At 39.0% G+C, this 10,178-nt stretch overlaps 2 protein-coding genes across 4 annotated transcripts in view; one reads left to right on the top strand and one right to left on the bottom strand.

The window, feature by feature from the left end:
* The window catches only part of LOC110447434, a 46,044-nt gene extending 37,461 nt beyond the window's left edge, over positions 1 to 8,583 (bottom strand). For both annotated transcript variants that reach the window (XR_002462591.1, XM_021493130.1), the window contains exon 1: positions 8,479 to 8,583. The gene's annotated coding sequence lies outside the window, so the exon portion shown is untranslated. The remainder of the gene's footprint in view (positions 1 to 8,478) is intronic.
* A 106-nt stretch (positions 8,584 to 8,689) lies between these two features.
* Positions 8,690 to 10,178, top strand: part of LOC110447433 (sprT-like domain-containing protein Spartan) — a 13,663-nt gene continuing 12,174 nt past the window's right edge. Inside the window, exon 1 of one of the 2 annotated variants that reach the window (XM_021493127.1) lies at positions 8,690 to 8,750. In XM_021493127.1, coding sequence (XP_021348802.1) covers positions 8,737 to 8,750 — 14 coding nt within the window. In that variant the 5' untranslated portion in view covers positions 8,690 to 8,736. The remainder of the gene's footprint in view (positions 8,751 to 10,178) is intronic. The other variant, XM_021493128.1, reaches the window with a different exon arrangement.

The raw sequence follows: 10,178 nt of genomic DNA, 5'->3' as shown, positions 1-10,178 counted from the left end.
GTACTCCATGATACAACACTATCTTACCAGTGTCACCTGAATCATTTACCAATATTCTGACCTTGCCATTCATCGGAAATGCATTTAACCGTGACATTGTAGTACACAAGCGGTGTCTGGAGGCTAAATTTACCTGTAACAATTGCTCAAAGTTTTTTTCTATTGTCGACAGTAACTTAAATAAAAGCCTCACGTCAACATTTTCGCCAAGAGCAATTTCAAAATGCCAATCATGTTTTACTTTAGCCAATGGTGCCAGTGGCGACTGCCAGCGCGAACCCTGGCTGAAACTGATTGAGCTACCTGGACAACAGAAGTGTACAAGCTCAAATGTGCTACAGTTATATCTTAATGGAAGTTAACCCTTTCACCAATGTAGACCATGATGGACTCACCCAGATCAATGCATGGGAGAGTCTACTAAAGTTGCATAGGGGTGAAAGGGTTGAGGGGATGTAGTTACTGTATATCCGAAAAAACAACAGTGCAGTGAGACAGGGTTCCTTAAGCAGTACAGAAATAGAACCATTACAGTTAATTTGGTTCACAATCTGACAAGTTAATTTGGTGAAATTTAAGTAACAAGAAAGTAACTTAGGTTGCTACATAATATGACCTATAGCTATTTGTAATGTCTAATAACCCAACATATGGCTGGACCCTTGTAATGCTACCCGTGTATCAAAACATCTAAATCAATTCCTATCTTTTTCTTTTTTGAATTTTTGGAGATGAAAATGGTGATCTCCTTCAGTCCTTTTTGTGAAATGAAGCATCTTTAGGGGAAATTAAGAAATTGTGTTGTGCTGTTTGACAGGGTTGGTTGGTTTAAGCCATTTAAGCAGAACACAATTTTGATTCCCAATTACCTTATAGATCTATATTTCATAACAAGGAAGACTTCAGAAAATCATAATTTTAGTGGATAGAGATTTACTTTGATATATATATGTACTGTGAATTTTTCCAATCTAAGCTTAAGGCTGGTGGTGAAAAACCAAAGCAGTCAGGAATAGCTGTGAATTACCTTTTTTACTCCGTAATAGTTTCATGATTAAATGAGATCTATCAGAAGTACAGATCTGCATTACTGCAGCCTTAGAAATTTAAAGTTAAATGCAGAACTACCAGTCACAGAGAAGGAAATCTCATTTGGAAATCAGCAGGTCCCTGATGATGTTATTGTACACAGATTCAATACCAGCCTGCAGGAGAAAACCGGCCAAATAACACGGCATGACTCAATGCTGTGTTGGACCGTCAATGTCATCCATTTATTACCAACAATGGGATATGTTTTGCGTGTCCCTCGACAGATATTACACAATTTATCAGAAATCATAACTGAAAACGAATACAGGGACCTGTTCATGTTTAACAAGACAAGGATATCATTACATGACTTTTAACCTTGGATCCGATAATAAATCATTTTATATCACCTTATCTGGATAATTTATTGGTTATTTAATACTCATTTTGGTTTGTTTGTGCTTTATATCCTAGTAATAACAGCTATGGTCACTTAACAGGAAGAGCCAGGTTTTGGTGAAGGTGGAAACCCGAGTACCTGAAGAAAAACTACCGACCTGCGGAGGTGCCTGGCAACTGCCCCATGCAAGCCTTGAACTCACAACCCAGTGGTAAACGACTGGTGACTGTAGTAGGTCAAATGTCTTAACCATTCTGCCACCCGGCCCCTAACCTTTGACATTCAGGGTTCAAGAAGGTTTTCAGTTAAATGATAGCATATTTACAAAGATTTTTTTCAAAAATATCAAAATTCATCAATAAATTTATATACCAATCTAAAAGGAAAAGTTTAAATTAAAGACAATGAGCCCCAAAACTTATCGTAAATATGGAATATGACCATTACATCTCCCATCTCCTTTGTCCCAATTCAATCTAGCCATTCCCACAAGCAGCAACAGTAAATCCTGGACTGACGATGACACATATTTTATCCGGTTTTTAAATTACTTTGACATAGATCATAGATATCATCAGCATTAGGAATCAAACTCAACTGTCATTTTCACAACAGACATTGATATTAATGTTCATAAAGTGGATTGCAATGCAAATGCATAAATATTTATAAAAAACATGAAATATAAAATATTTCTGGGCGGATTGCTCGAGTAGTTAACAATCCGGCCTTCCACGCAGGCGGCCGGGTTCCATCCCCGAAGTTGTCGTATTCATGGATATTCAGAGAAAGTGTTTTTCTCCTGCCCACACAACTCCAACAACCCATGTGGAATATAAATTTGTCTGGGGTGGATGTTGCGGTATCTGTGCTGTATACGTAGCATTCAAGTGAGGTGGCACTATAAATTATACCGTTCGAGCACGTGCCCACTACAAACAGAACACAATACATCTCCAGCACACCCACAGGCATACAAACATAGGGAGATAATAGCCAGGTGGCATAGGACTAGTAGTAAGTGCCTGATAAGGCAGCCCCTGCGAATTCCTCGAAATTGTATTCATTAACGTATATGCTAATTGTATTAATTGTATATCTATGTACTGTAAATATAAAGCGCTTTAGAGACTGACTTATGTCAGCAAGAGAGGGCGCTTTATCAAATGTTGTAATTTATTATTATTTATCATTATAAATGTCTAAAAACAAGGCAAAATATTGATAGCATTCCCCCACCTCTGCACAAAGTTCAGTAGGAAAAATTAACAAAGGGCCATAACTCTGTATTCAGTGGAACAACATACAAAATTTGCAATTTCATGTGCTTGTTGTTTGTTCGCCTTTACAACGATTTCAAATTTCAGTGAAATATGTATTCGCCCAAGACAAAGCACTGATTTTCAGGACACAGAAATACAAGTCCAGGAGTCATAACTCAGGCTATTCAGTAACTTCTATTTGAACCGACCAAATAATATTTTAACCGGTCAACTTTTGTACTTGCCCACATTTTGAGAACGCAATGAACTTGAAATAGGACTAATCATCAGTTTGAAAAAGACCTTCAGGACTAGCCTTAAAAATCCTACATAAATGACTGCAAAGAAATACAAGGTGATCAAAGGACGATAACTCTGTAACAGATTAAAGTTCAACATACAACACTTAAATGACATCCCAAAAGGTCCTGATATACAAAATTTAACAATTGGAGGTGTCAGACCAAATGAAATTTGTCTGGAAAACTGGCACAGTGCAAACCTAAAGTGTTGTACGGTTGTATAACTGGGGGAATAATATTGAATAAGATACAATTTGACTTGATTTATGTAATGTTTTTGAACAAGACAAAATACCCTGACTGTTTCCAGAGTTTTCAGCTTTACAGAGAGTTTCATCAAATATTTATAACACTATGTACACGTACGTACAACTGTTTATGTACAAGAACACTGAAAACTTCTCGCAGTAAACACAATACTGTTAGATTGCCTTACTTCTTTCTTTACTTAATGTTCTTTTAAGTGTGAACTCCAGGAACACCCAGTTACTGCCTCCTTGATGCCTCACATGGCACTCTGGGGATCAGAGACTTGGTTTATAGTCAGAGATTCTGAAAGAATTACGATGATGTCGCCGATCTCCATCACAATGTTGATTAGATTTTATCATAAAACAATGTTTTTTTTCACTTCTGAGATAAAAAATACACACACACACAGGTCACAAGGCAAACAGGAATACAATGAACATTCAAACCATACATGACAACCACACATAAGCCAATATCACAAAATACCACACAATTATTTAGCAACCACACTAGGTAGTGAGGTAATGACACATGCCGATTGCACACCCTGACACACGTGTTGCAGTTCACACCCTAACAGCACAGTGTGTTAGTACACGACACAAGGCATGCTGTCATTCTAGCTCTCTCAGCAGATCTCGTCCAAATTACCAGAGCAAGTGTCACAGACTAGGTCTACTAGATTATATGTGTTTCCATGGTTATACACCATTCGTGGACAAGTCTGCAGTCTAGTCTTCGTTTGCCATCTCAGAGTGTATATTTGCAGGAAAAACCCACCTAACAGCAGCCAATCATACGAGTAAAAGGAGTCTAGCTTTCACCTGCAGTCTAAGACTTAGTTGGCCATTGCACTGGATTCTGCCATACAGTGTAACTTTCATGTAAAATCAATATCCAAAATACAGATGGAATAAACCAACATACAATCTTATGACATTGTTCCAGTTTTCTCCTGTAACTGCTAGATTAGGAATTCCTTATATACTTAACGAGGGTGAGGAGTTTATAGCTCTGTCTGTGCTAAAGTGTGGTGATGGGGGGGCGTGGACCAATGTCCAATAACACATTAACTAAGTCATTTCACCTAGCAATAACACATTCACAGCTGATATACCTTAGAACAGTTAACACACAGAACCATGTCAAAACATCTCACACAGACCCACATCAACACACCTCACACAGACCCAATTCACCACACCTCACACAGACCCATGACAACACACCTCACACAGACCCAATTCAACACCCCTCACACAGACCCACATCAACACACCTCCCATAGACCCACAGCAACACACCTCACACATCCCCAATTCAACACACCTCACACAGACCCACATCAACACACCTCACATAGACCCACAGCAACACACCTCACACATCCCCAATTCAACACACCTCACACAGACCCAAGTCACCACACCTCACACAGACCCATGTCAACACACCTCACACAGACCCAATTCAACACATCTCACACAGACCTAATTCAACACACCTCACACAGACCCATGTCACCACATCTCACACAGACCCATGTCAACACAACTCACACAGACCCAATTCAACACACCTCACACAGACCCACATCAACACACCTCACACAGACCCAATTCAACACACCTCACACAGACCCATGTCAACACACCTTACACAGACCCATGTCAACACATCTCACACAGACCCATGACAACACACCTCACACAGACCCATGTCAACACTTCTCACACAGACCCATGTCAACACACCTCACACAGACCCAATTCAACACATCTCACACAGACCTAATTCAACACCCCTCACACAGACCCATGTCACCACATCTCACACATACCCACATCAACACACCTCACACAGACCCAATTCAACACACCTCACACAGACCCACTTCAACACATCTCACACAGACCCATGTCACCACATCTCACACATACCCACATCAACACACCTCACACAGACCCAATTCACCACACCTCACACAGACCCATCTCAACACACCTCACACAGACCCAATTCAACACATCTCACACAGACCCAATTCAACACACCTCACACAGACCTAATTCAACACACCTCACACAGACCCATGTCACCACATCTCACACATACCCACATCAACACACCTCACACAGACCCAATTCACCACACCTCACACAGACCCATGTCAACACACCTCACACAGACCCATGTCACCACACCTCACAATTCAATGTTAACACACCTTACACAGACCCATGTCAACACATCTCACACAGACCCATGTCTACACACCTCACAGATCAATGTCTACACACCTTACACAGACCCATGTCAACACATCTAACAGATAAATGTTAACACACCTTACACAGACCCATGTCAACACACCTCACACAGACCCATGTCAACACTTCTCACACAGACCCATGTCAACACACCTCACACAGACCCAATTCAACACACCTCACACAGACCCATGTCAACACACCTTACACAGACCCATGTCAACACATCTCACACAGACCCATGTCAACACACCTCACACAGACCCAATTCAACACACCTCACACAGACCCATGTCAACACAACTCACACAGACCCATGTCAACACACCTCACACAGACCCCTGTCAACAAACCTCACACAGTCCCATGACAACACACCTCACATATCAATGTTAACACACATTACACAGACCCATGTCAACACACCTCACACAGACCCATGTCAACACAACTCACACAGACCCACGTCAACACACCTCACACAGACCCATGTTAACACACCTAACACAGATCCACCAAACACTGACACAGCTAACTGTTAATATTGTATGTGCATTGTAGCAATTGTCTGTGTGAAACAGTTGGCTCTCTAGCTGTCGGTGCTGTGGGACGATAAGGAAATATCTTACCCAATTCTATTGTTTTTATCGACCACTATTTTGATGTGAACCTACTTTTTTATTTTATATCACCACAGTGTTCCATGATTACCTATATATATGTACCAGATAAAGTTGGTGTTTCAGAAAATTATATTCATGTTAAGAAACAGCATCAATCAATAACCTTCTGCAATGCATCATCGTCTGCCTCAGCAAACTTGTTTTCAACCAAGCCAGCTGCTAGATTGAAAACATTACGACTGAAATATTTACTATCACTGAGAAAATTTAAACTAAATTGGGGACTAAGACAAGCCGGGACCTTTGAAAATGGGTGTGGATTAGTATATGAAATTCTGAGAAATTGATGGTGTATCACAGTGCAGCTCTGCCTAAGGCTACGTTTTCCTTTTACCATACTTTTATTATAACATATGTTTGTGTTTTAGTGATTTTTTGTTTTTGTACATGAGTGAAGAATAGCATTAATATTATATAGTGGGAAGAAATCTTGATCTCTCCAGATTAACATTGCAAAATCATGTTATTACCAGGTCAGGAACAGTGGATGTATCCATCAGTTTATCAATACAGATGCATGTGCTTTCAATTGTTAGGTCTCAGTTACTTGGACAACAGTAGTGCACCCCTGCTCTGTGGTATATCTGATACACGAGCTAGCCATCTGTAGAGGGTCCAGGACACTGCAGTATCTCTGGTTATCTGTACTCAAAATGAGAGCAGATTACAAGGCTTCGGATTACAACAGTGTTATATTCATTAAATTGGTTAACTGAGTGATGCAGGCTGAAGTACAAAATTTTAGTGTACCCATGCAAGGTACTAAATGGAACAGCTCCACAGTGTGTTCAGGGGCTTGCCAATATGGTTGGACTCAGAAATCCAAAATCTTGTACAGTTATATTTACGGTACTATGACATTGTGTACAAAGCTATGCATGACAGACTGATTTCTATCGACAGTATAATACCACTTGTCTTGTAGACTCTGGTGCAATAACTTTTTATTGATTAGTCATTTAATGTTGGAGAAGCATAGACCATATCTAATATTTTATTTGTCAAACTATCTAAGAACACTCCAGAATCACTACTAAAATTTCCTGTCCATCAGGACAGGTGCCTTTTTTCCATTGTACTGTCTTTATTGACATTGCATGCCTGTATAGTTTTACTAGTAGATGTAGAATGTTCATGAATGTTCATTCTTGGAAGATCTTTGCTTGAAAAGGCAGTCAAATTTGGGGCAAAATAGTCCAACCTACCCTAGCCTGTTTGCAGAGTATGTATAAGGTCCATGCAGGCTCAATGAAAAATAACTGGCCTGAACCTGATACATGTACAGATGTTCCCTACTTGACCAACTGTATATACATATGTATGAGGCAATATATGTGGGATCCAGACCTGTAAAAACAAGCTGCCAAATATTGTCTTCCTTCTAGTACTAAGATAATGAGATGAACCTTCCTAACAAACAAAGCCTATATAGAAATAGTGGGGAAAATTACTGGTTTTGGTTATGTTTTACCTTTGTACTTTGTTGGGTTTTTTTGGTGTCCTGAGTGCTGCTGATTTTACATTTGATGATTATTCTGCATTTTTTGTCTTCAAAAAAAGTACTAAGTACGAAGTGTACAGCACCTACCAGGTACTGAAACTCAAACATCGGATTTGATGTGGGGAATATTCGGCAAGATGTAATGTTTCTATGGGTCTTTATACACAGAAATTATGAAGAAGTCCAGTACCTGCATGACCATGCAAGGTAAGCAATTATTCTTTTAACACTTGATCATACGTACAATAGTGAAAACATTCCCTGTCATGTTCAACATAAGTCACTGAAATTCCAGTACTCACAGTAGGTGTCTGTACATGTACTTTTCAACAAATATGAACGAATAAGTACTTTAACAATGATACAGTCAAGAGATTACAACAATCCGACAATTGTGAATTTAGAATGACAAATAAGTAAAGCACTGTACTGAGTATATATACTATATTCCCATTCGGCTAATTAAAAATGCCTGCATGTAATGTTTTGAACAAATGGTAAGGACATAAAATATCAACAAACAGGCTTGGAAAGGCGAATTGTATGTTACCAAAAGATCATCCAGTCTGCAAATCAGATGCATTGCTTTGAACAGCGAGCTAACTGCATCAATAGTCTAGGCCTTATGACAGGTCTCGACTCCTAGTACAGACTAGTTATCGTTCGCATGCCATGGTAACGACCATCGTTTTGCGAAACGATAGAAATGTCTGATCTTAAGAACAGTCTACAAGGATGGAAGTATTTCTACGTTATTTAATGATTATTTCACTTACTTATGAACTCTTTGTGGTGTCAGTAATGTCCGTGAACACGTTATTAGCTCGCTGTCAGTAATCACATCCCCTGTCGACTGCATTGACATTCCTTATATTCATGAGCTTCCGGTTACCAGAACGCGGCTATGACGAGATTTTTGTCATTCGGAACATGTAGGTATGTAGGTAAGAATATATAGAGTAATAATATTGACATTTGGAACTTCTCTACTTTTACCACAAAAATTGAATTCGTTTTGGTTTCACTTGGCTTCAATGTTGGGATGTAGGTAAGCAATTTACCTGTACTAAGTGATGTGTTAATTATTTGGCAGGCGTTTTATATTTTCTTTCAGGGACTCTGACGAACTAAAACATTTGTTGCCCATATAGTTTTACATTTCATGCATCTGATATACCTATATATTCAAGACAGGCACAGATGATCACATTTCATGTTATGAAACAAGTTGCAAATAACTGTTACTTTAGATTAACACAGGGTTGGGCATATGGTCTGGTCGTGTTTTTCTATAACAAGTATTCTTTTACCTCGTCTATATAAGAACTTGTCTGATTAGGGAATCACTACGATTTGCCCTCCTGAAACATGATTCTTGGCATGGGGAAACAAAGAATCGTGTTTCCCTATACACAAGGGCTAGCAATGCATCACTTTAATATTTATAATACATACCCCCCTATGAGTTACAAAAACATATATAACATTTGTGTGGACCATTTAAACACTTAATTTATCATAATATATTGTAAAAAAACTAACAATGATATAACATCTAAAAAAGTATTTCCTATAATTCTACATAGTAATGACCACCTTCATCTATTTGAAGATCATGCCATGTGATAGTGGGTGCTAGGCCAAGAGAAGAAAAGATAAAAGATAGTGAAAGGGAATATTTATAAAGTATGGGAGTTAGAATTGTTTTTTGTTTAGGGACAGTTTGAAGCAGTCAGAAGAGGTAATGGAGGTTATATCCGGAGGCAGGTTATTCCAGTCTACTATATATGGTACGAGGGGGAAAAGGATTGTTGTCGTACCTGTGTTCTACATGAGAGTGTTTGATATGAGTTCTGGTGTGCGTGTCTTGTGTGGTGGGATGGAGGTATGAGTTGGTCTTTTCTTATATTGACTTTGTCATGTATAGTTTTATGTATAGTGTTGTCAGTCGCATGACTCTCCTTCTGTCTTCAAGTGATTGTCAGTTAAGGTGTTGAAGCATGTCACCAACACTGGAGGTGTTTCTAAATTTGTTGGTGACTAATCTGGCTGCTCTACGCTGCACCATTTCTATTTTGCTTATGTCTGTTTTAGTATAAGGGTCCCAAACTGAGCAGGCATATTCTAGGGATGGTCTGACAAGTGTTTTATATGTCTGCTCCTTGACAGATGTAGAGTTTATCTTAAGATTTCGTCTGAGAAACCAATATTTCAAAAATCTTCATCTCCAGACTCAGAGGTATTACAGTCATTTTTTTCGCTGCATGGATGGAAAGATCATCAGGGGCTTTATTTAAATTGTAAATTTCAGGACCCCCCGAGCTATCCGTTCTCCCTTGGGGAGTGGGTAAAGTTTACTATAGTTTATATAGGGAAACAATACTTTTGGGTATATTTTGACAATTTTCTGTTGGAAATTATTCTTACTTGGTGAGAATTATCCTTGAAGAAAGATGGTTTTAAATTGTAAAATTGG

Source organism: Mizuhopecten yessoensis, unplaced genomic scaffold, assembly GCF_002113885.1.
Source record: "Mizuhopecten yessoensis strain PY_sf001 unplaced genomic scaffold, ASM211388v2 scaffold3375, whole genome shotgun sequence".
Lineage (NCBI taxonomy): Eukaryota > Metazoa > Mollusca > Bivalvia > Pectinida > Pectinidae > Mizuhopecten > Mizuhopecten yessoensis.
The sequence above is the reverse complement of the archived record's forward strand: the minus strand, read 5'-3'. Positions and strand labels throughout refer to the sequence as shown.